The sequence below is a fragment of the Saimiri boliviensis genome, chromosome 12, assembly GCF_048565385.1.
Source record: "Saimiri boliviensis isolate mSaiBol1 chromosome 12, mSaiBol1.pri, whole genome shotgun sequence".
NCBI lineage: Eukaryota > Metazoa > Chordata > Mammalia > Primates > Cebidae > Saimiri > Saimiri boliviensis.
Window position 1 is genome coordinate 73,558,751 of NC_133460.1, and position 27,771 is coordinate 73,586,521.

The 27,771-nt window shown below is 38.1% G+C and overlaps 1 protein-coding gene across 1 annotated transcript in view; it reads left to right on the forward strand.

Moving 5' to 3' along the window:
- Positions 1–688: 688 nt before the first annotated feature.
- The window catches only part of LIPK (lipase family member K), a 39,901-nt gene continuing 12,818 nt past the window's right edge, over positions 689–27,771 (forward strand). The window contains 8 exon segments of the mRNA XM_003922432.4: positions 689–742; positions 10,798–10,913; positions 13,076–13,193; positions 16,962–17,160; positions 18,148–18,257; positions 19,826–19,962; positions 25,063–25,209; positions 27,084–27,155. Coding sequence (XP_003922481.3) covers positions 10,809–10,913; positions 13,076–13,193; positions 16,962–17,160; positions 18,148–18,257; positions 19,826–19,962; positions 25,063–25,209; positions 27,084–27,155 — 888 coding nt within the window. The 5' untranslated portion in view covers positions 689–742; positions 10,798–10,808.

Consider the following 27,771-nt stretch of genomic DNA (forward strand, 5'->3'; position numbering starts at 1 on the left):
ACTGAAAATAGAACTCTGTGCAGTTCTGGAATTCCAGATCATCTGATTTCAAATTGTCATGGAGTGCAGACACAAGACTGCTTACATGGCAAGAAAAAGACTGGTTAGAGAACAGAGAAAAAAAAGCCCGTTTTGTTTTTATTTGCCTTTAGCTAGTTGCAGATCTTGAAAGAATTGGATATACTCTTTCCTGCTGATTCTAATGCTCAATTTACATAACAAGGTGAAAGAAATTTAGAAAAGCAAAAGCAATAATTGGGAATGTGATAGCATTAAAGGTGTTTCAGCTAGATGGGGCAGGAGAATGTGGCATTTTATAGAGATGCTTATAAGACCGGGGTCATTTCAACCACCCTTGGTGTAAATTATTTTCTAAATAGAGAGTCCAAATAGCGAGTACTATTTTTTAAGCAGAGAGTCTCAGATTCTGCTGAGAATCTTCCAATTCATCTGACCCTCGAGGTATGGAACACGAGGACTGGCTTGGCAAGAGCAAGAATTTTAGTCTCAGTCACACTCTTTTTCATCACTGGCTAAGAACTCACTTAACAAGGTTACCTTGGCAGCATCTGTCATATTTGAAACCATGATTAATCTGCTTCCAGTTGGGAAATTTCTAATTGCAACATCTTCTGAGCTGTTTATAACAGGGCATGTTCCATTGACAATTGCCTCTGGAAGGATCTGGAATGCACCGGAAGCTCCCAGGACTTGAAGATAGACCTCCAAAAACTTGAATCTGGTAATGACTTTTCATCTATTTGTGGAGCCTAGATCATAATATATTACTGAGACATGGGAAACCTTTAGAAGGACAGAAATTTGAAAGTTGATGCTGAATATTGTGTTTTGATTCTATCAGGTTAAGCAAGACACAGCCAGAGTATAATGTGACAACTTTAGATGGAGAGTCTTCTAGGCATGTTATGACAGGTTTTCCCTTTCAGAAAGCTATAGAATATAGAAAGCAGACATCACTATATTTGAATCTCAGTGAGAGGAGTTATCACAAGTCTACACCTGAAAAAAGCTAGCAATAGATTTTTTTTTTTTTTTTTTGAGACGGAGTTTCACTCTTGTTACCCAGGCTGGAGTGCAATGGCGCGATCTCGGCTCACCGCAACCTCCGCCTCCTGGGTTCAGGCAATTCTCCTGCCTCAGCCTCTTGAGTAGCTGGGATGACAGGCACGTGCCACCATGCCCAGCTAATTTTTTGTATTTTTAGTAGAGACGGGGTTTCACCATGTTGACCAGGATGGTCTCGATCTTTTGACCTAATGATCCACCTGCCTTGGCCTCCCAAAGTGCTGGGATTATAGGTGTGAGCCATCGCGCCCAGCCCACAATAGATATTTTTTATGAACCTCTTTTTTGAGTCTTGCATCTAGGGGTTTGGGAAAAAATGTTTGGATAATGTTTTCAAAACCATCTACCATTTTTTAGAAAGCCCTTTATGTTATTCCAATGGCCTTGAGCATGAATATTCTTTTTATGATCAGGGTCATCTGAAGAGGAATATGAAGCAAAGTGATTGTCAAGAGTGACACCCCTGCTTATTAAATTAATTTGTGGAGGACACACCATTCTCCTTTTCTGCTGCTTTGTAATAAATAGCATTACTGGGTGAGATGTGAAAATGTGGTTCACATTAATGTTGATGATATTTAAGAGTAACATTCTCCTGTCACTCTCTTAATTGTAGACCTGAATAGAAGTTAGAAAGATGAAGATGAGCCAATTGGATGGACTAATATCCCCTCTAGACATAGAGAGATTTAATAATTATTCTTTAATTCTATGTGTCAAAGTCAAGCTGTTACTATTTTTTGTTTTTATAAAACAGCTATCATTTATTTTCTTTTTCTAGAAATAAGAAAGCAGTTTTTACCAGGTTTTCTTCATGTTTGAAAAAAGAAATCAATTCAAATATATAGCACTTGGCACATTTAGTACTTCAGACTGAAAATATGAGACTATGGAACTCAATTTTGGAATAACAGTATGAAATTAAAGGTGTCATTTTACTTTGACATGACTTGGTCTCATTCCTTCACTGGCCTATCCTATCTTTCCTTAACTTTGTAAGGAAATTGAGGGAAAAATTACTTCCTCCACTGCTCTCCCTTTGTGGCTTATTTTATTTAATTTTTGCCTTTAATTTGAGGAACATTCTTTCAGAGCCAATTTTGCCAGGCAGCACAAGTGCTTTGTCCTTTACATTATAGAAGACTTGTGAGATATAATACTCTTTTAAGATGTTTGTTATACTTTTTTTTTCTGCCCTGGCATTTTATTTCCTCTTCATCCTAAGACTCTTTTTCTTTTCTGCTTGCCTCTAGGCTTGGAGCACAGAGCTACTGGCCTCTTAACCTATTTGAAAATTCCATCAAAGTTGCCTCGTCCTTATTCCTGATTCAAATGTGCTAGGTGCTTAATTCTCAAATCTACAATTTTAGGACTGGATATCCTATTACATAAAGATTTCCTTTTATTCACTTGTTAATAGTCTCCTTGCTCTTCCTGATTCATTGTCTTTCACTCTGTGGGTGGGGAAACGCAAGGAAGCAATTTAAATCTACTTTCTGATGAACTTGACCACTAATAGTTGTGAGTCACTGTATTTTGGTAAGAGATTAAAAGTATTAGAGCTTTATGAAGGATGCTGAGGTAGGAGCAAGACAGATCCTAAATCTTTGTGAACATCCAGAGGGTTTTAGATTTAAAGTTTCAGATAAAAAGAAAATGTGGCAGATGCCAAAACAGTCTAATTGATAAACAACAATCTTCTGGCAAACCCAGTCATTTGTATGGCTGACAAGAATCTGTTAATAAACAAAAACTATGGGATATTGCAGAAATGATTATTACAAGATGGAAGTACTAAAACTTCTGAACTTTGCCACTAGGAAGACACCTAGGACATTTACTCACAGGTCACAGTTTAAATTTAGACTTAATTATTTCTAAATATCATAACCTTTGCTATTATTGAGGATAATTCAAGCTAATAAATTTATCAAGGAAAATACATAACTGATAAGCAAATTAGTGGAAGAGGGAAAATGTGTATTCCCAGTGATCAAATATAACCATTTCATTTTGGAGTAATTGTTCTAGTCTTTTTGAAGACCATACTTTTTCATTTGTTTTAGAAGTTTAAAAACAATAAAAATTTAAAATATATAATAGTTGCTTAAATAATATTTTTGCTTCTATAGCCTCAAAGTTTGCAAAACTCTGTAAGTGACTGCAAATTTTTAGGTTGGCATGTGTAATTTGTGTCATATTTTTAAATAGTTGCTAAGGATGCACTTTATGGCACATTGTAAATATTATAGTTTAAAATTAAATTGTTACACATTTTTCAAAATGAATCCAACAGAACAGTGATTTCATGCCTAATATTATCATGCCTAATTATATATATGTAATTTAGAAAATTTTATGTATATATAAATATACATATATATAAGGAAGTTAAGTATAATGACATGAAAATTTTATATATATATACACTTTAGAAAATTATATATATGTATATATTTTAATCCCATTTGTCACATCTTCCTTGGGCTGTGAGAATGTCACACATTTTGCTTGCATTTTATTGCACATATTGACATCAGCTTTGTCTTGGGTTTTTTTATTTGTTTACCAGGTAACCTGTATACACAAGGTATTTTCTATTTTTATATTTCTGGGCCCTATTCTATTTTTTAATTTGCCACTCATAAGAATTTTATACTCAAATCTGTTAAGACAAAATTGCTAATCCCTTGTAGTTTTCCAATGAGTTACACTGTACCCAAACTTTCTAACCTCTATTAATATTTTGAAAATATTTTTATAAGGGGCAGTAAGACTCAGTGAAAAGAAATTGAGTACATAGATATTGTTCAAATTCTAAATTGACATTTGCTAGTAGTGGAAAAACAATGATTATAATGACTAAGCCTATAGATCAGGCGTCCCCAAACTTTTTACACAGGGGGCCAGTTCACTGTCCCTCAGACCGTTGGAGGGCCGCCACATACTATGCTCCTCTCATTGACCACCAATGAAAGAGGTGCCCCTTCCTGAAGTGCGGCGGAGGGCCGGATAAATGGCCTCAGGGGGCCGCATGCGGCCCGTGGGCTGCAGTTTGGGGACGCCTGCTATAGATGCTCAGTCCATAGTATATAAATTATAAATTAAATAGGTAAAATATTTTATATAGTTAAAAATGAAAATTATTAGAACTAAAAAGTAAACAGAAATTCTTGACTGGTCTTAAATTATTCTATTTGAGAAGTGTTGGTACAAAATATGTTGCTATTTTTTGTAAGTCAATTGAAATAATTGTACCATATTCAGTATGAGCAAAACTAGAGACACAAAAAATTTAAAAAGTTATAAATATGAAGTATTTGTATTTATAATATAAAGTATAATATGTGGTTCTTGATCTTAGGAAGCTTATGAACTAGGTGGAAAACCAAGACATCCATCCAAAATAATCATGGAAACAGAAGACGTTATAACAATAGCTACCATTTACTGAAAGTCAAGCATTGTTAGATGTTTTATAGGCATTATTTATCGTCTTATATATCACATCTTAATCACCTTAAGCCAACCCTACATGTAGGCATTATTATTCTCACTGTACAGATAAGAAAATCAAGTTCCAGAGAAGTTTAATTGCCTAGCGAGAGTCACACAACTGATAATAAAAACAGTGACAGCCAGTAATTAGGAAGTGTCTACAAGGTGTGGCTTCATTTGGAAGCTAGTGATGGAGTTGAGACACAGGAGCTATGTGTGGCTCATCATCAGTTTTGCTCCCCACAGTTGAAGCTCTGAGAGCTGCGTTCTCATGGCTGCCATATCTTCTGAAGAACAGAGTTAGAATTTTAACTCACAATCCTTCACAAAGCATTCAAAGATTCATCATTAGTGTTATTTTACTATTGATCAAACCGAGATTCATCAGAGAGTCGTCTGTAGAAACTGATCTCTTTGCATTTTCTAAACTTAAGAGCTTTCCAAACTTAGAGCTTAGAGTTTCCAGTAGGGTCTTTGTACCTGCACACTCTAGCCAATTGTCACCTCCATTTATGAACATAGTGAAGAATTGGGATGGGGACTAGTTAAGAATGCTCTCCAAGCATTGCCATAAGTGTTCGCTTAATGAGCCTGATAGTTCCTATTACAGGGAAATAAGAAAAATAGAATTAAGGTCTCTATTACTTCTGATACTCTTTTGTTGAGAAATTGGTATCCTTGATTTTACCATCATGTATTTGTCAGTGCAAAATGCATTACTTATGACAGCTGCATACATATAATCCACATGCATTTCATGTAAATATTTTTAACAATTTAAAATCAAACATGCATCAAGACAATATTCTCTTGAAAGTCTCCTATTTCCCTCTGTCTGCAGTAACTAGAGAGGTTAGGGGCAGGGAACGAACAAAAAGCAATTATTGGAAAAGGGAGATTTTTGAGCATGGGAGGAGAGTCTTACAAGTAATGTACCTTTTTCCAACCACATTACAACCAAATTTGAGTAAAACTAGCAGCTGTCTCCACAGTCATGTAGAGCATCTGTCTGAAGAAACTTTTGAAAGGTAAGTTTCCAATTTTTGCCTTTAGCCTTTCCTTCATATAGATCTTTTCGTATAGTAAATAGAGAAAAATATTAAATCAGCACTTAATAGCTAATGGACACAAAGAGGTGAACAACAACATACACTGGGGCCTACTTGAGGGTGGATGGCGGGAAGAGGAAGAAGATCAGAAAAAACGACAATTCGGTACTAGGTTTAGTACCTGGGTGACGAAATAATCTGTGCAACAAACCTCCATGACACAAGTTTATGTGCATAACAAACATGCACATGTACCATGAACCAAAAATAAAAGTTTAAAAAAGACTGAAGAAAAGTAAGTTAAATGAAGATAAAGAGTCTTGATTGCCGGACTACAGTGAACCTTAATTATAAGTTAAGATTCTCCAAATAAGTGATGTTTATAGCATTTATATAAGTGTATACATATACGTGTGTGTGTATATATGTATGTAGTCTGACTCTCCAAGCAAGTTTTATACACACACACACACACACACACACACTCACACAGTCTATGACTCTCCAAGGAGGTCATAGATATATGTACGTATACATATATAGTTCAACATATATTTATCTATGGGCTTTTTATATAAATAGCATTTTATGGGAGTCATGTTTTGTAGGACAACAATGTGAAAAGCTGATTTAGAGTGATAAATCAATATAATTTATTATAGAGTATATCTATAATAAAATATACAATAAATAAAATCTATAGTGATTTAATCTGAGTACTACAATCAAGGGTCTCATCTTTAAAAGCTGAGAATCCCCTGGAATTTATCATTTCTGCTTTTTTCTTAGTCTCATTTCCTTATATACATTAGTGTGAACCAGTAGAATGTTGATGTGGGATGCATGAGAAGACAATATTCATCAGAAAGCTGTCACAGAAACAGGTCAAAGAAATAAAAAAAAAAAACCTCAGTATTATTAGAAGAGGTTCCTGAATCAAGCATCCTTGCCCAACAATTATAGTTAATACTGTAAGGCTTGGATAGGCAAAGTGGGTAAGAACATCCCTCATAAGAGGTGCTGGAAGACAGGTTGTTTAGATTGGATTTGACACTCCTTACTAAATGGAAAATGTAGACTCCTCTTGCTGGGGTGTGTCATCCTTCTATATCCAGATCCACATAACACAGGGAAATGAAATAAAAGTGGCTGATGGGCTGTATGTCATGATTATAAAAGGCAATCTGTCATGGCTAGTACCTCCTAGTGCCATCCCTTGGGGCTAGATCCCAGCTCTTCCTATAAGCAGCCCATTGTGCTAGCCACACAGCCCTTTTCCCCTGCAACTTTATAACACCCACAGGCTTAGCCATTTCGGAAGAGAGTTGGATCTGCTCCAACACAGGGGACCCAGGTTTACTTACCAGTGATCCTGACTCAGAGGCCTCAAAATGCCAACCACTCAGCAGAAATGAGAGCATCTAAACTGTCAAAGCCTTGAGAGAGGAGACCAATTTTTACAAATTTCCCTACTACTTTGCCATAAAATATAATCCTGAGGTAAGGACCTGATAAACATTCAAAGCTTACTCTCAGTGAGGAATGATAAAGTGGAATAAAATCAAACCAGTAAAGCAATATGTAATATAAAACAGTGAGTCAATTTGGCATAGTTATTAGATTAAATAACATATTCATTTACTCCTTCATCCATCCATTTTGTTGGCAAACATTTATAAAAACCTCCATGCTAGGTCTTAAAGAAACAGAAATGAGAATGAAATAGTTTCCCTTCTGAAAAAATCCAACCAGTCTGGCTGTTTTTTAAACTTTAGAATGCATATGAACCACTTGTGATGATGGTTTAAAATGCAGATTTCTGGGCCACGCACCCGCAACAGATTCTCCTTCAGCTGTGCTGGGGTGAGGTCTAAGGTTTTCAGCGAGGTCTAGACCAACGGAACAGAACAGAGGCCTCAGAGGAAATACAATATACCCACAACCATCTGATCTTCGACAAACCTGACAAAAACAAGCAATGGGGAAAGGATTCCCTGTTTAATAAATGGTGTTGGGAAAACTGGCTAGCCATGTGCAGAAAGCAGAAACAGGACCCCTTCCTGACACCTTACACCAAAATTAACTCCAGATGGATTAAAGACTTAAACATCAGACCTAACACCATAAAAACCCTAGAAGAAAATCTAGGCAAAACCATTCAGGACATAGGCGTAGGCAAGGACTTCATGACCAAAACGCCAAAAGCAATGGCAACAAAAGCCAAAATAGACAAATGGGACCTAATCAAACTCCACAGCTTCTGCACAACAAAAGAAACAGTCAGTAGATTGAATCGGCAACCAACAGAATGGGAAAAAATTTTTGCAGACTACCCATCTGACAAGGGGCTGATATCCAGAATTTACAAAGAACTAAAACAGATCTACAAGAAAAAACCAAACAAGCCCATTCAAAAATGGGCGAAGGATATGAACAGATACTTTATGAAAGAAGACATACAGGAGGCCAATGAACATATGAAAAAATGCTCATCATCACTGTTCATTAGAGAAATGCAAATCAAAACCACATTGAGATACCATCTCACACCAGTTAGAATGGAGATCATTAAAAAATCGGGAAACAACAGATGCTGGAGAGGATGTGGAGAAATAGGAACACTTTTACACTGTTGGTGGGAATGTAAATTAATTCAACCACTGTGGAAGACAGTGTGGCGATTCCTCAATGACCTAAAAAATAGAAATCCCATTTGACCCAGCAATCCCATTACTGGGTATATATCCAAAGGATTATAAATCATTCTACTATAAGGACACATGCACATGAATGTTCATTGCAGCACTGTTTACAATAGCAAAGACCTGGAACCAACCCAAGTGCCCAACGATGATAGACTGGATAGGGAAAATGTGGTACATATACACCATGGAATATTACACAGCCATCAAAACGATGAGTTCACGTCCTTTGTAGGGACATGGATGAACCTGGAAACCATCATTCTCAGCAAACTGACACAAGAGCAGAAAATCAAACACCGCATGTTCTCACTCATAGGCGGATGTTGAACAATGGGAACACATGGACACAGGGAGGGGAGCACTACACACTGGGGTCCATTGGGGGGAAATGGGGGAGGGATGGGGGGTGGGGAGGTGGGAAGAGATAGCATGGGGAGAAATGACAGATACAGGCAAGTGGACGGAAGGCAGAAAACCACACTGCCATGTGTGTACCTGTGCAACAATCTTGCATGTTCTTCACATGTACCCCCAAACCTAAAATGCAATAAAAAAAAGAGTCTTCAGTATTTTTCACGGTGATTATGGATGCCTGTGGTTTATGGACCATACTTAGAAAAACACTAGTTAGACACACAGAAGCCAGAGAGCCCCAGTAAAACTAGACTGAATGGACTGAGTGGTTAAGAGCATAGTCTTTATATGCATTTCCTAGAGTTAGGCAACCTGAGTTCAGATTCTGCCTCCATGACCATCTGTTGATGTTAAGTAAATTACTTGACTTCTATAAGACCCAGTTTTATTTTAAATAAAATGGGGACAATATTTCCTGTCCTTTTTTCTTACTTTCTTTTTTGAGACAGGGTTTCACTCTTCGCCCAGGCTGGAGCACGGTGGTGGCACCATCACAGCTCACTGGAGCCTCAACCTCCTGGGCCAAGGTGAGCCTCTCACCTCAGTCCCGTAAGTAGCTGAGTCTACAGGTGCATGCCACTATGCCCAGCTAATTTTTTGTATTTTTTTTTTTTAGAAACAGGGTTTTCCATGTTGCCCAGGCTGGTCTTTTACTCCTGGACTCAAGTGATCAGCCCACCTCAGCCTTCCAAAGTACTGGGATTACAGGCATGAGCCACTATGCCCAGCCCAATATTTCCTAACCTTTAGAATTATTTTGAGGCTAAAATGAGATAATATATGTCTGACACATTACTTGGTACATAATAGGTGCTCAATACACAGTTGTAATAACAAAAATAATTATCACTTCTGAAGGTGATATTATTATTGCTGCCATAGAGATGCACCAGAATTAAGCCATATTAATCTGTATTAATTTATATGTCAATATGTTACTATACAATAACAAAACAGATTAGCAGGGAGGGTGTGTTTTCTAACATAATTTGAATATCTGTATTTTATAAGTAAGTATAAAAGGATGCTCTCCTGAAAAATATTATCCTTGGGTTGTTTTGCAAAGTTGTTTTTTCGCTTTAAATTTAAGTAGTTTCAAAGACAAATAAAAAATACTCACAATCTTTTTCTCTCCACAATGTTCACAATTGCTTAAAAAAGCTTAAATAATAATGTCTTTCTTATGCTAAAGTAATACTGAGTATAGAAAATTTAGAAAGTGTGAAAAACACTTTAAAAATGAGAAAATAATCATCCAAATATTCACCATCTAGATATAACTATAATTACAATTTGGTGTTTAGACTTTTTTTGTATTATGGTTTGAGTCATCATTGAACTCAAAATATATGCACAATTTGAATTCTGTTTTTTTCTATATATTATATAGTAGGAATTTTTACATATCATGTATTAGTATTTGATGACCATTTTTCTCACCCATAATTTAGGCTACTAGTCTCTTACTTTGGGAAATTTTACTGTCTTAAGATACATAATAATAAATAATTTTATACCTAGTGTTGATATATACATCATTTTTCTTTTAGTTAGATTCCTGAAAACAAAATTACTGAGTGAAAGTTTTGAATACTTTTAAATTTACAAGACATGTCAACACATTTTTTTCATAAAGCTTTCGCCAATGCTCATCTCCACCATCTGAAAAAAGTACCAAATAATCTAATAACTAGCGATACTAAATGTACTTTGATTAATTTCTTGGCCATTATATTTCTTTTCTACAAATTATCTATTCCTTCTTTTGTCCAGTTATCTACTGGAAACTCGATTGATTGGTTTCTATGTTCCTTTCCATTTATTCCCTCCTTTCTTCTTTCCTTGTGGCTTTTTTTTTTTTACTAAACAGTCACTTTAGATTTTTCATGGAATGAATGTTGTATAATTCAGTATTCTACTGGTCAAAGCACAGTCTAGAAGAATGTTTCTGCTCCCTCTCACAGCAGTGTTATAAAAAGATTATACCAAATTTCACTTTGTGGAATTTCTCTTTGATGACAAATATATTACATTTCCTTTCCCAGGCAGACCCCAAATGTGGCAGCTTTTAGCAGCAGCGTGCTGGATGCTTCTTCTTGGATCTGTGTATGGTTATGATAAGAAGGGAGGCACTGCAAACCCTGAAGCTAATATGAATATTGTAAGTCATTTATTAAGAAAAAATGCTAAAATAAGGAATTTTTCATATTTCATCATTTTAGATACAACTAGTGTGCCTTCTTAGTTTTCACAATTCCTCCAGTGACTAAATCTGTGCTTCCTCCCCTGTTCCTTGACATGGCTAACTAGTCTAAGAATTAAAAGATCTGATCCAAGTTGGAACAGAAATATTCCATCTCCTCGTGGTTTGAACTACCATACAGTAGTGGCTTCCTAAAGAGAAGTTTCATGAGCTAATATGGATGATCTCTACAGAGTATCTTTGAGTTTTCCCTGAGTTTTTTGATAGAGCAGTTCCTTTGATTTTTGTGAGCTATGCCAGTGCACTTTTTTGGTTTAATAAGTCAGCAATGGTTTCTGTTGTTTATTACCAAAGTATTTTAACATTCAGGAATTCATATCAGAAATGGAATGAAATAGCGTTAGGCAAAGAAAAAAAGGACAAATGACAAATATCTACTACAGACTTCATTCTGATAATATGCTCCATTCTCCTATATAAACGGTGTACAATTGCTGTCCTGTACCACACTCAAGCTGTATTAGAACCATAAGAAGAATGAAATTTCCGAAGTTTTTAAAATGACTGTTTCTTCTTGCTCCTCTCTCCAAAGTATCCGACAAATATCCCTGATCTCCTACCATACTGCTGAACTGACATAATTTTTCTTTCTCTAGTGTGAGTGATTTTTGGTTTTTAATCCTTCTATAATGACAATAAGAACAATTATCTCTAAATCTCTTGTTTTATGTTAGGCATTGTTCTACACATATTACATATAATCCTCACAATGTCACACAGCTTGTCTCCAGAGCCTCGGCTCTTCGCCACTGCTCTATGTAGCCCGTAATTTATACGCATATCTTTGCCTCTGACATGGGAAAATGCATAATCCTTTGATAAAGGCATAAGCTTTTGAGTTAAACTTACTTTAGCATTAATCTTGTTTTTAATCTCTTTCTAGTATATACTCGTGGACAAATTGTTAATCTACCTAAATGTCAGTTTTCCCATTTGTAAATGGTACAATTCTATCTCAAATTCCTCTTGTAAGGTTAATGAGAAAAGGAATGTAAACTTCTACGTAGAAGATAAACAATAATCACTAGTTTCCCTTTTTTTCATATATCTGTGGGTGGGGTATCTTCTCTGACCCCTGTAGGCTCACTCTCTGTTCTTTAACACCTTTCTCTCTGCCCAAGAGGCTGAACTGTAAGGACAGGTCAACAAGCTCCCTTGACTTTTGGTTTTCAGTTCAATTCAGCCAATGGAAATTGTGATCAGGAGACGAGAAGGAAATTGGCAAGTAAGGTTTGATTTTTTTATTGCCCTTGCTTCCTTCCTGGGAAGTCAACTTAGATAAGCTGTCTCCCTCAATTTGGTTATCTCAGCTTGACTCTCTCCTTCTGGGTTCTGGTAACTGCTTCCTCCCATCTTCTTTCAAGTCTGTTTGGTCATAGATCACTTGTTATTAGCCACTGGGTACTCCACAGTTCCCTGTGGTTTCCCTCATTAGATGACCATATAATTTTTCATCAAAACAAACTAGGGTGCTTTAATGATACCCGGCCAACAGGCAAAACCAGAGTATCCTGAGCAAGCGAGAGTGTAGGGTCACCCCACCCAGACTTACCTATGCCTCTGTATGTAACTCCTTCTAGAAATCCCTCTTAAATTATCCTCATAGGAATATTACATGCTGTCACAGTAAATAGACTGATAAACAGTAGGTGCAACTTAGAGTTCTACATTGTGGCCAGGCATGGAGATTCACACCTATAATCCTAGCACTTTGGGAGGCCAAGGCAGGGAAATAAATGACTTGAGCTCAGGAGTTTGTGACCAGCCTGGGCAACATGGTAAAATCCCATCTCTACAAAAACATACAAAAAATTTAGCTGGGTGTAGGGGTGGGTGTCCGTAGTTCCAGCTACTTGGAAGGCTGAAGGTGGGAAGATTTCTTGAGCCCAGGAAGCAGAGGCTGCAGTGAGCTGAGATCACACCACTGCATTCCGGTCCAGGGAACAGAGTGAGATCCATCTCAAACAAACAAACAAACAAATAAAGCACTATATTGTAATTCATGTGTAGAAATTAAGAGATTATGACATGAAGATATCTATTTCCTTTCTTCTTTTTAGAGCCAGATTATTTCTTACTGGGGTTATCCTTATGAAGAGTATGATGTTGCAACGAAAGATGGTTACATCCTTGGAATTTATAGGATTCCACATGGAAGAGGATGCCCAAGGAGGACAGGTATTATTTATTTTACTGTGAAAGGAAAAATGCCTAAAGCAGAACTTAGATGTCCTGGGAGAAGTCAAGCAGTTTTTGTTCTGAAATCCTTAGTAGTCTCTTCCATTGGAGGAGAAAGATCACCTCCCACCTCTCTGTTCAATCTGTATAGCTTTGAATTTTTAAGTCACTTTTACATACACTGTTTATTTGGTCTCTCCTTTTCTTCATGACTTATCTTCCTTCCAAGCAAACACAAAAGCACATCATGTCCTTACTACCTTAGTGATACCACTGTCCAGTTTTGAAAACCAGGAACCTAGGGGTTATTCTTGATACCACCTTCTCCCTCACCTTCTACATGCAACCTGTCATCGCCATCTATCAATTTTGCCTTCTAAATTTCTTTCTAATCTGAAAACTTTCAGCTTCAATAATCATTCAAATCCAGGACTGGACATAATGTCTTCAAGTACTACGATGCTTTCTGACTGGTATTAAACTACTTGTAGTCAGTTGTGGATCCAAGTCTGTGTGATTTTATTGTTTAAAGTAAATATGTCCCTATTAGCTCCCACCTAGCAGTAGCTTCTCAGCTACTCAAATCACCATCTAGTTGAGCCTAATTGCCTTCACTCCAGCCTCCACCATGTCCATCAGGGTGACTCAGAAGTCCTACAAGGTGTCTACCTTGGGCCCCCTGCCTTCAGCAGCTGTTGGTACAGGAGTATACCCAGCGCTTGTATCAGCTCCTTGAGCTTCTTCCAGGTGGGCAGCAGCTTTCTGGGTGGCCTGAAAGTCACCAGCATGGGTCTGGGTGAGGTCTATGCTAAGGCTGGTGGTATGAGAGGCATCACAGTTCTCACTGTGAACCAGAGTCTGATGAGCTCTGGAAAGCTGGAGCTGGATCCCAACATCTATGCTATAAACAGCCAGGAGAAGAAGCATATCAAGATAAGTTTGCCTCCTTCATTAACAAGGTGTGGATCCTGGAGCAGCTGAGCAAGATGCTGGAGACCATGTGAAGCCTGCAGCAGCAGAAGATAGCTGGGAGCAACGTGGACAACATGGAGAGCTACATCAATAGAGCTAATAGGGTCATATTTACTTTAAGCTGGGGGCGGAGCTTGGCAATATGCAGGGGCTGGTGGAGGACTTCAAGAATAAGTACCAGGATGAGATCGGCAAGCATATAGAGATGGAGAATGATTTTTCCTCATTAAGAAGGTTGTGGATAAAGCTCATAGAACAAGTGGTCTCGCCTAGAAAGGCTGTTCCAGGAGACGAGGAGATCCATGAGCTGCAGCCCCAGCTCTCGGCCACATCTGTGGTCCTGTCCGTGGACAACAGCCGAGTCCTGGACATGAACTGCATCATCGCGAGGTCCCCGCCCAACACCAGGAGATCGCCAGCAGCATCTGGGTCAAGGCTGAGCGCATACACCACCAGATCGGGTATGAGGAGCTGCAGACTGGCTGGGAAGGCTGAGAATGAACTGATCACAGGAAGAGGATCTTTCAGATGAACCGGAACATCAGCCAGCTCCGGGATGAGATTGAAGGCCTCAAAGGCCGGAGAACGCGGAGCCGCATGGGGAGTTTGCCATTAAGGACTCAACGTCGAGCCCACAGAACTGGAGGCCGTCCTGCAGCGGATCAAACGGGACAGGGCGCTGCAGCTTCCCCGGTACCTGGAGCTGACGAATTCCAGTGGGCCTGGGCATCGAGAGCGCCACCGACAGAAAGCTGCCGGAGGGCCAGGCGAGCCAGCTGGAGTCTGGGGACGCAGAGCGGGAGTATCCATAGGAGGACTAGCAGTGGCTACCCAGGTGGGCTGGGCTCGGCCTCACAAGCTCTGGCCTCAACTATGGCCTGGACTTCCAGTGCAGCTTTGCCTCTGACCAGGACTCTGGCTCTTTCAGCTGCACCAGCTCCTGTAGGGCCATGCTGTGAAGAAGATTGAGACCTGCAATGGGAAGCTGGTATCTGAGTCCTCTGATGTCCTGCCCAAGAGAATGGCCATGGCAGCCCTTCTCAGCTTACCCCTCCTGTGGCTGACCCACAGCCTGCTGGGGAGGCAGCTGTGCAGGGGAGCACGGGCAACTGGAGACCCATCGGACACACAGCCCTACCGCTAGACCCACCCTAGAGGGATAATTTACTGCCTAGGGTACACCGCTTGCCCTTGCCTCCAACTAAAAAACCAGTTCTATTTGTTTTTGTTTTTGTTTTTGTTTTTTTCTAAAATAGAGCCTCAGTTATTCTCAGGAGTCTCTGGGGGGAAAAAAAAAAGACCCTATTAGTTCCCATCAGTTTTGTGATTAAACGTCATTAAAGAGCCAGTTCTAGCTCCCACAATGCAGGTGGCTATCTGTTTGTGTGTGGCGGAGGTGGGGGGCGATGGGGGGAGGGAATGAGCAATTCATTACCCAGAAACTATTTGCTTTTGCTTTCTTCTCTCTCTTCTTAGCTCATTTTATACTTTGACATGTCGAATAACAAAATTCTCAACATTAGAAAGACTAATTATTTAAAGAAAAATTCTAGATTCCTAAAAAGAGAGGAAGATATAATGGTGTTGCTGTCTTTACCGAGCCAACCGTTTCCCAAAATAGCTCAGTAATTACAAATAATTTTGTAAATACTCAAGAGAACTTTTAAGTCTCTCCAAACTTTTCTCTAGACATTTCTACAACGTAGCTGCTAAAGTGCATATGACAAAAAGCTGTACAATCAGAAACTGTCTCTCTAATCTGAGATGCCTGTGATGTGTCTCAGACGCAGATCAGAGAGGCCTGATGGCACTTAACTATTTAATGATACTTAACTTTGGCAGAGTTAGTAACAGCTCTTCTTTCCCTCTATTTCAAAGGTGGATAAATGGACATAGACTCTTAGAATTCCTTGTTCCCAATGGCTCTCTGTGAGTCCAACCTACTCATTCTCAGGAAGCCATTCTAGCTCTAAAAGTGGCCTGAGGTATGGTCCTAAGATATCAACACAGCATCACAAACCACTTATAAACAGAGAGAAAAAGCTTTGTTTCTTCTTCCCTCTCTTCTCTCTTTTTCAATACTTTCTCACTTCCTTCTTTTTCCTTTTTCTTTCTTAGTTAAAATGTTCCTATTTTACATTGGGAATAGAATTTTTGTATCATACTACCAATTTTAAATTGTATAAATTTCTAACTATAACCTTGCTTTTTGCTAACGATTCAAATGAAATGAAGCAGTGCCTATAAAACCTAGCACAATGCTTGACATTCAATGAGCATTCAACAAATGGCATTTTTAAATTGTTTTTATTTTGAAAAAAAAATTAAGTTTTTAATCAGATGAGCCTTGAAAAATATAATGCTATTAATATGAATAACAGTAATAGAGCTAATATTTACTGTGCCAGACAGCCTTTTACATGTTTTAGTTCTTAGTGAATTCTTATAAATACCCTAGGAGATAGCATTTGTTGTTATTTCCCATTATACAGATAGGTTAACTGACGCACAAAGGAGTTCATGCATATCAGAAGGGATTCTGAACTAGGGCAATCTAAATTCCACGCGTACATAACACAATACATTATATATAATCCTTTACAAATGAGAAAATATGACAGAATATAAATAACTTGCCCAAGTAAGTAGCTCAGAAGAGACTAGATCCCAGGTTTGCCTGGCATCAAATTTTCTCTCTTAACCTTTCTTCTATACTACAGAAATTTAGGATTGAGATTTTTCTTGTAGGCACTGAGGAAGTTCAGACATGAAATTCTTGTTGCCTGTGTTTTGCAGCTCCAAAGCCTGCTGTGTACTTGCAGCATGGCTTAATTGCATCTGCCAGTAACTGGATTTGCAACCTGCCCAACAACAGCTTGGCTTTCCTTTTGGCAGATAATGGTTATGATGTGTGGTTGGGGAACAGCCGAGGAAACACTTGGTCCAGAAAACACCTTAAATTGTCACCCCAATCACCAGAATACTGGGCCTTCAGGTAAGGGGAAACCTACTAAGGAATAAAGTGTGTACTTTGCTCATGTATATATGTAAACACCTATTGATTTTTTTTTTCCTTTTTGTGTCCAAATGCACGCAATGGAAGGAAACAAACCTTTCTTTCTCTACCAAGACTTTCTTCACAGGCTCTAAAGAACTGTCATTATTATTGCATGGCTGTTTGAGAACTCCTGCCTCCTTCCTGGTGTCTGTGTGTGAGTGTGTGTGTGTGTGTGTGTATGTCCTGGGGATAGTAAGAAGAAAGCCTGATCACAGAATGGCTAAGCAGCAATGTTGCCGGCAGCGGCACCTGGAGGTGCTGCCTGTTTCAGAAGCCACGCCTACCTAGTCACAGGGGCGAACCCATGCACTGGCATAGGAGCTAAGAACCATGCCTTGGAGGTCATAAAAACCCTGTGTTCCTTGGCCTCCTTGCCTGCCTTCTTTCTGGAAACCGTTGGCATTTCCTAATTCTATACCACAGTCTATTGCACCCTTGCGAATGACTAGATAATTTCCTAGGTAAGTATTTCTTAAACTATACACAGGATCAGAAGTAGATGAAGTTAGTGATAAATATACAGATTACTGGGTCTCTTCCCAGGAAATTCTGATTCAGTCAGTCTGGGCTGAGGTCTGCAAATCTGTTTTGCTTTATTATTCTTTCTTTGAGATAAGCATTCCACGTAATTGCTCTTTTCAGAGGAGTTTGGTAAATCTGTCATAGAATTAATGACACGTAAAGCAAGAAAAGCATCAGTAGGCCTTGACAAATCAGATTTTTCTGATTTGAGTTTCTTAAAAATTTTGACTTGCACTCAAGGTGACACCCTTTAAAGTCGCATAGATGCCTAATATCAGATACTGACATTAGTCTTATATTTAACAAAATCAAAGTATTTGTGTTTGCACTAAATGTGTTTAAATGTTCTAGGCCTAACAATGAGATGACTTTTCTAATTGTGTTATTCCTTCTTTTTGTTAGTTTGGATGAGATGGCTAAATATGACCTTTCAGCCACAATCAATTTTATCATAGAGAAAACTGGACAGAAGCAACTCTACTACGTGGGCCACTCACAAGGCACCACCATAGGTGTGTTTGGGGCAGATGTGATCAGAAAAGGTCAGGGGCTCTTCTTCCATATTCATGGAAGGGGCTCAGCATTTCTTCTCTCTGTGCAGTCTCTAGCTTGGGGACTTGAAATGGAAAACCATTTCCTCTGACTAATTTCTGAAGAGTAAATTAAATACTAATGATAATAGGGAATTTTCCTTCAATACTAAATTTGGAGGTTGATAGATAAATCAGAAAGAGGGAGAATTATTCATTTATTTGTTTGTAAACCTAACAGACATTTGTCAGACAGTGTTATATGCTGACGAAGCAGAAATAAATATGGTATTCATTCTTTCTTTGAATATCTCACAGTCTAGTGAGGGACTCAAGAAAGAAAACAGAGATTACAAAACTCAGTGATTATATACTACAATCAGTATGACCTTTAGTGATCGGGGAGGCATTGGAGTAGGCCAGATGTGGGTAGGGCTATGTTGGCAGTGTTGTGAGGCCCATTTGTCTCCCTACTATTTTGCTAGAGAACTCAACAATACCAACGGGATTTCTACTAGTCTGTTTTCTATATCTTAATTATAATCAGGATTCTTGTATAAAGTAGGTTTTTTTTTGAAATGGAGTTTCGCTCTTGTTACCCAGGCTGGAGTGCAATAGCATGATCTCAGCTCACCGCAACCTCTGCCTCCTAGGTTCAAGCAATTTTCCTGCCTCAGCCTCCCGAGTAGCTGGTACCACAGGCACGTACCACCAGCTAATTTTTGTATTTTCAGTAGAGACAGAGTTTCACCATGTTGACCAGGATGGTCTCGATCTCTTGACCTCGTGATCCACCCACCTCAGTCTCCCAAAGTGCTGGGATTATAGGCGTGAGCCACCACGCCCAGCCTAGGTCTTTACGTACTTGTACTGCATCACAAATCTTGCATACATTCTCTCATTGAAAACTGCAAACATCTGAAACCACTATCATCCACACTCCACAAATGGTTGAATTGAAGAATTCTTTCTAATGGTGATATTCCTAAGTAACATCTTACATTTCATATATTTAATAAAGATTATATACACAAAAATCATCCTATAAGGATTTTGTAAATTATCTGATTTGCTGTGAACTCAATAACTACTGCCCCTAAAAAATTAGGGGTCACCAGAAGGAAATTTAATCTACTAAATTCAACAAACCAATGATTTTATAAAAATCATCCTATAAGGATTTTACCATCCACATTCACAGACCGGGAAAATCATGACTCACAGGGGGAAGGTCACACAGCTAGTAAATAGGAAGCCAAAGTTAGAGCCCAGTTTTGTCTGATACCAGGATTACAGTCAAGCTGGAATGGGCTTTGGAGTTTACCTGGTCATGCCCCACAGTAGATGCTTGAACCCACTCTCCTTGCACTCCCCAGAGAACACTTTATTCTGAATTAGCCAATTCCACCGTTGAGAAATTGAGAAATTATTCTCTATAAATGGTAATAATCGTATGTTGTGTTTTTTTTTAATATGGCTACTTTTACTATCATTTAAAATTAACAAATAATTATCTGAAAACTATGAACTAGTGTCTTCTTCCATTTCAGCTTTCATAGCATTTTCTACAAACCCAGAACTGGCTAAAAGGATTAAGATATTTTTTGCACTAGCTCCAGTCGTCACAGTGAAATACACCCAAAGTCCTATGAAAAAACTAACAACTCTTTCCAGGCAAGTAGTCAAGGTATGTGACTTCCCAAGTTTTAATCTGAAATAACGAAAGTAGCTCTGTTTCCACTGATTTCAACAGAAGACCAATGACATTTTCCAAACTTCTGAAAAAATAATAGGTATTCAAGATATTCATATAAATTCACTGATGATGTGTGCAATCTTATTAGCAGAGTTCAGGGAATTCTCCTGTTGCTAATCTACCCTACTTTCTTCATTTTTGTCTAGAAATGTGTCCCCTGTGCCATTCCTGAACCACGGAAAGGGAGAGCTTATTTGAGTGACTGGTTTGTTGAATTTCGTAGATTAAATTTCCTTCTGACGACCCATCATTTCTTAGGGGCAATAGTGGTTGAGTTCACAGGATGGAATCAGATGGTGTGGTTTGAATCTTATTTCTACGATTTGCTAGCTGGGTAAATTTGGTCAAGACCTTAAGTGCTCTTCATTTGTAATGTGGAGTAACAATAGTTCTTACTCCTAGGACTACCATGAGAACTGAGTGATTTAATACAGTATATCCTTTAAAACAATGTCTTGTGTATCATAAACTTTTAATAAATGTTAACAATTCTTTTTGCTAACATTAGTTTTATAGAACATACCCTCCCCCATCTCTAAATGCCCAATCTTGTTTCATTTCCTGATACTTTACATACTGCCATTTTGACAATTCCCAAAACCTAGGCAAAATTCTAGGCCCCATAATCTCCTCTAGTTGACAGCTAACTAATCTGATCCTTTACCTAGTCCAGGTGAATTGCATTGCATGGGTTGGTGTGTTTTCTTCTTGTATTTTAACATGGGCTTCTCCCATGTTAATACTGCCCATGGTGGTGATTGTAATGTTCAGTGATTTAAATGAGACCAGATCAAAGTGAAACAATTCCGACAGAAGCCCAAAGATATATAGAAGATTCTTATTTTTGAAAGCTAAGCAAATTAGTCTGTGGTGATTGAAGTACTTATCTACACATCCCAGAAAGACAAATAGCAGAAAAAACACCTGAAAATGACAAAACATGCTTACATTGCCTGTTGGTACTTGAGCCTCTTATACCATTGAGATTTCAGTCTGGCCTGGTCCTACTATTAAGTGAACAATGTCGGACGTATTGCATTATTTCTGTATTCCCACATAATTAAGAGATATTTTGGGATAGTGGGATCTTTCCATTTCTCTTAATTTGCACAGTTCTCTTCAAACTTCTCCATAGCCTGCTGTGTGTGTAGGATTTGGTACAATTCAAGTTAATTCAGCCAAAAGATATCTAGGAGCTACTATTGTAAGGCCCTGGCATTAGGAAATAGCTATGTCTACAAGGCAACTTTTCAGCTAATTGGTATGAGTAAAAACTAGGATATATGTGAGAGTAGAATGGGATTCAACTAAGAAGAGATTAGGAGACAATGGAAGGAAGTTGTGTCATGTCTAGGAGTTTAGACTTTGTTCTTTTAATTGATGAGAGGCATCTGAAGAATATCAAATAGAAAAGTAGCTTGATCACATTTCCAATTTTAGAAAGACTGCCCTTTCTAAATTATACTCCAATAGAGGAACTATAGTACCAATAGAAGAATTGCCACATATGACCTACTAATTCCTAGTAGAAACTCCAGTATTACAATGATAGAGCAAAAACATTGCTAGGCAAACTCAGAAAAAAGCAAAAATACTTCTAGCTGTTGGAATCACAAAAGACTTTTTGGATAAGATGGCATTTTAGTTTGGGCTTAAGGATAAGATTTCAATATACAGTGTGGTATAGAAAGTCTTTCTGAAATAAGAGGGAAACATGAGCAACACAGAGTGGTGAAGCTCAGGCCATGGAAAATCACACATAACTCACTTTACTGGAGCTTGTATTAGTATTTGTAAAGGACAGTATGAGAAATCATGGAATTGCAGAGGCAGATTCTACAGGGTTTGAGTGCCAAATTAATTAGTTTGGAATGTATTTTATAGGTAATTGGAGCATGAAAAGTATTTGCACAGAGAAATGACATGCGTAATGCCCCTTTTTAGAAAGATTCCTCTGGGAACCAAATGTAAGCAGATGAGGGTAAAGGACATCAACAGGGGTGAAAGGTTAGAAGAATAATTATGGGGTTACTATTAACACATCAGCTGATAGATGTTGGGGAATGGAACAAGAGTTGTGCACAGACGAGGATAATTATTATGGGGTTATTGTTAACACATCAGCTGATAGATATTGGGGATTGGAAAAAGGGTTGTGCAACAAAAAAATTACCTATAAGATTTGACACTGAAATGATAGACAACATTTAGGTATGTTTCCAACTTTTTGAGGGAGGGGCTTTCTCTCTCCTCTCCTCTCCCATCAGCCAGATGTTTACAGGCATGCTTGGTGAAAGTCTTCTTCTTCTTTTTTTTTTTATGGGAGCTTCTAGAATGAGACAACCCTTTTTCTCTCCGATTAGCACTTCCTTTTTATGGATACTGCCAGTTCTTTCAATTGCTCCATTTCTATTACATTCAACTCAATTCATGTACATCGAATTGAATTGAGTATAAAGCATAAAGACTTGAGTCAGACAGAACTAGTCACATTCTACCTCTGCCTCCTGCCCACTGTAACCTTGGACAAGTTATTTAACCATGCTAAGCCACCATTTTCACATTGATAGAATGAGTAGAGTTTGTGAAATTGGGAGATTTATTCATCCATTCCCCCTTCCTTACCTCCCATTTTGCCCCTGGACATTTATGCCTTTGTGTTCTTGTCATTCTACTTTCTTTCTGACCTATAGCTTGCTTTGATCCTCTGCTTTTGGCAAGTCTCTACAACATTAATGATTGTTAGTACTGTCTCCATTTCTTAAAAGAAGAACCTGAGGCTCAGAGAAGCTAAGCAGCCTGTCCCAAGTCAACCAGCCAATGGATGGCAGAGCCAGAATTTGAACCCAGATGTGACCAGGCACCCCATGGTCAGTAGTCTTTTTATATGTGGTGGTTTTTCCACTTTTTCAATGCCAGCCTGAAGAAGTTAGTGCACAAGAGTGACCAGCTCAGTCAGCTGTTGAGGGCTGAATCAAGCCCATGTTCTGCTTGGCAAGCCATGTGCCCTGGCATGGGCCCATGTTGCCAGAAAGAGGGGTGCCTTTTCTAATTCTTACACATACCCAAAGAGCTACTAGAAGGAGCCTGGCTCCCTGCTGTTATGTGACAAACATGCCCCCTCCAGAGCCAGCTTGGAATTACATCTACAAGTTGGCATGTTTGCTACCCTGTACCTGGTTGCTATACTGCTCGCTGGCCTGATTTAATATCCTCCCTTTTCGATTAGGGTAAAGGAGAAATTATTCACCTTTGGGTAACTGCACAGTAGTTTTGCTGAGTCACTCAGCCATGGATATTGAGGTAGAGTGGAGTCAGAGAATGTCCTGCTAATTTACTCTGTATTTGGGAAAGCCAACTCCAGGTTTCAGAACAGAGAACCAAGAATCCATTATGGTAGATGTCACCTGTTTCTTAACACCGTATTTTCATTGTTCATTACTTGTATGAACTGGATATTTTCTTTCACATGGATTTTCTTGCCAAGCATGGATGACTAAGTTATTGATAAATAAAAGGTAAATTTGTTTACTGGTTAAAGTCAGATCCTGCTTTTTGCTTTAATTATTTATTCATGTGACAATATATGTAAGTTGTCATGCTTGAAAACATGAACTAAATGTCAACATTCTTTTAAAGGATAAGCTCATTTTATGAGTGTATTCTTCTACTATTACTAAATTATTATGGGGACATTTACACAGGAAGAATTACAATTTGACAAGTTAAATCAATCATCTAGTGTAGTATCCAAGTGTCCTAGTGATTGTGACAAAATGAAGAAGAGTCTGGAATCAATCAGATAATATGTACAAGGCTTATTATTACTTTCCAGACCTAAAGAATTGAGATACGGTTTGAACTAGTTTAACATGTTGTTGGCATTCCTTTCCCTTCCCTTTTTCTTCTTCTTCCTCCTCCTTCTCCTCCTTCTTCTCTCTCTCTTCCTCCTTCCCTTCCTCTTTCCCTGCCTCCATCCCTTTCTTCCTCTCTTGGGCATGAAGAGGAATAAGAAATCTTGGTATTTAACATATTCCATTAATATTCCATGGAATATCAAATGTTCCATTAAATAAAATTTATATCTGACTATACAAGATAACAATTTTTAAAACTCAGAATTTAATAAGCTATACTCAGTAGGAACTTACTTGATTCAGTTTTGCAGAGAAAGGAGGAGGCCTTCAAGTGAATTAGATCTTAAGTGAACAAATGCCAGTTATTATTTTTCTTTAGTTGTAATTGCTGGTTAATAAAGAATTCCAGAAGAAATGTGTGCTCATTTTTCACTGTAAATGGGTGTTTCCAAAGTTTAAGAACTGAAAAATGTCTTTTTATATTTATATCTAGTTTATTATGCTAAGATTATAAAACTAGTGGCTGTTAAGCAAAGGAACTCACTTGCAACACTGCCTGAAATTCCACTAGTAAGGATTTATTTTTGTAGGTTAAGCTTTTGCCTATAGAAATAATTCATTAAAGGATTCTGGAAGAAATGGCTTGAGTCTGTATCAATCACTAATTATGATAGTAATAATCATTACACTAATTTACATTTTAATTAGTTTTTCATGTGTTCCAGATGCTAGGAACTGCACTAATTGTCTTGTAAACATGACCTACTAACTTCACAACATCCCTATCTATTAGAAAATTTTTCTTTTTTATAGATAAGAAAATTCATAATAATAATAAAAATCAAATACTCTCCTAAGGTATAGAATGTGTTTGAAGCCAGAATGAAACCCATATACGCCTCACTCCAAAGTCTTACCAATTTCCTGTGGGAACTAGATTCTCAAGAGGCATTCTAAAAAAATACCCCAATTAAAGGTTTTTGGGAAAAGCCATCAAGAGGTGCATTGGAAAGATTACAAAGCTAAAATTTAACAAGCCTCATGATTTCTCTAAGGACCAACACCAAGCAGATGTCACCTAGTACTGTGCAGTCCTTGTTTGAACTACCGCTCTTTCTGCACTTTTGATATCCACACCTATGAGATTTGACGGTGTTTTGAAATTATTTTGTAGGTGTTGTTTGGTGACAAAATGTTCTACCCTCATACATTGTTTGACAAATTCATTGCCACCAAAGTGTGCAGCCGGAAGCTATTCCGTCGTATTTGCAGCAACTTCCTATTTACTCTGAGTGGATTTGATCCGCAAAACTTAAATACGGTAGGTGTAAATAATTGGGTCTGGGAAAGCAATTGTTTTGTTGCACAGAAGTGATGAAAGTTCATTCTGGATTGTATAAAAACCAAAATTCAACGTTTCCTTTTTGCTTTTGGAATGTAATTAGTACATTCATGGCTTCCAGTGAGGGCTGAGAGTCAACCTGCTTTCATAGGAGGATTTGAGAAGAAAGCTTTCCTACCAACAGTTCTCATCTCTTACCTGAAATGTTCTTTGTTTAGATAAAGGCTATGGTTTTGATATCTATGTTGCTGTGCCTGAGCCTTATTTCAGACCTACTGAAGTAGAATCTCAGGGGGTGAGTCCAGACATTTGTACTTTAATTTTTTACCGGTTTTCCACTTTCACAGGTGATTTGGTAAGTTATTTTGTGAATCATTTACTTCCTTAACCCAAAGGCATAAAAGGAGGGATGGTTCTTCAATAACAGCTACAAATTTATTGTTTAAGGAGTACCAACAGGGATCAGTGTCAGGGTTCTTGTCAAGTAATTTCTAACTTAACGGAGATTCTTTCCATGATGACCCCAAGAGTTGGGAGAGGGAAGAGGGAAAGAGAGGAGACATGTTTGAAGTCAGAGGTAGGATCAGGCTGAAGATGTTCTCCACCTCTCTTGCAGACTTCTGCCTAGAGCCTACTCTCCCAGTCCGTGGAAAGCACCGATTAAAAATTTTCTTGCTTTCAAGCAAGATTTATAAAAGGCTTTTTATGCAAAGCATACCTTAGCCACTGCCTTTCTATGTTCTGCTCTCACTTTCTCAGTGTACCATGGAAACTATGCTTGCCTATCACTTAGGTGCAAGCATAGGTGTAGACGAAAGCATATCATGTAGGCAGAGCTAAGTAAAAAGACCTTGAAGCCAACACAAAACAGTGTATTTTAAAAACACCCTCTCAGCATAGCCTAAGAGTTTGCTAAAGAAAGACATCACAAAATAACACCCTTGACTCTTCATTGGCCTTTGTTGTCCATATGGACACCTTTCGTCAAATCACCTTTTGTCTTCCTGCCAAAAAGCAGAGCTTACAGAATATTATAGCACCTTCAAGGACATTTGTTTCAGTGAACCATAACCAGGGGTGCATAAGTAATACTGGTGAAACTGAAAATTCACATGTCCAGAACTCAACTTTTGACATTTTCATTTTTATTCAGTACGTTTGGATAGCTTATAAGTAGGTTAACATATCTTTAAAGCTTTAAGGTGTTTCTGATGTTTACTTTGGTGGAAAATAGCTCTTTTTATTTAAAAATTAGTGCAATGGAAAATACGAGAGAATCGAGTGTGTGTGTGTGTGTTTTATTTTTGTTCTTGTGTGTGTATGTGTGTGTTTATCCATAAGATATCTAAATATACTGACTTAATTGATTCTGCCCCACAAACTTTCAGAGTCCCGTAGAATATTTACCACATTTTAAAATTCAGAAAACAAAAGGCAACATTTAGATCAATTCTCAGTGTCTTAGAGTCAACAGCTTTCTTTGAATGTCCTTTGGGACTTAACACGGGGTAAAGGAAAAGATCACTGGAGTTTTTATCCTTTAATCTCCTACACCCTTGGACCTAGAGAGTTGAGTCTGGAAAGAAAGATAGATTTCCTTTTGTTTTTGACAAGTGGGATGCTCTCTGTAAGCTTTCTGAAGATACTAATGAGGATGGGACAGAGCTAGTGAAGGAAGAAGTTCTTAAAGATGGGCTTCTTTGGTTAATATGTCTTCAGAGTATATGGTACATGTTTTTTTTCTTAAAGAAAGGAAAAAAAGGAAAATAAGAAAGTATTTAAATTTCTCTCAAATGTTTACTTGTGATAAGATGATATGATTAGCCTCTAGATAAGAAATAATCTCTTTGCAGAGTCGCTTGGATGTTTATTTGTCACACAATTCTGCAGGAACATCTGTTCAGAATATGCTGCACTGGGCCCAGGTACGTGCTTCTTATTCCTGCCTGATGCACACATACCTCTGCAAGGCCCTCAAGGAGGGCTCTCAGAGAGCTCACTGCAGAGTTCTGCAGGCACCCGCCACTGTCACATTGATGGTTTCAGAATCAGCATCAACTCTTCATTTTTATCTACTGCATTCCCATTTCTTTTCCTTGTCCTCAGTGTCTGGGTATTGAGCATAGTTCTCAGATATTCTGACTGAAATCTGATCCTTAGATTTTTCCAAACTGCCTTTTCAAGGGAAGGCTTTTATTTCCTCTTTCAGAAAGGCATCAGCTGTAATAAAACTTTATATAAAATGATGGAGCTTACTCCAGAAAGAGCTATTCATCTTCCAACCAATATATGGGGCATTTTGGAATGTGGAAATAATGCTTTATTCAGAGCAGATTGAATGCTGGGGAAAAATTAAAGTAAATTTATGGCTTATGTTCTACCCTCAGATAAAGTTTTATTTGTTTTATTATATTGCTCAATATTCAGAAAGCCCAAAGATAAGTCAGATTAAATTGGTATGGTTTTCTGAGCTCTGTGTGTGTGAGTGTGTCTTTGTGTGTGCATGTATGCTCACATGCATGCACGTTCATTTGTTTATCA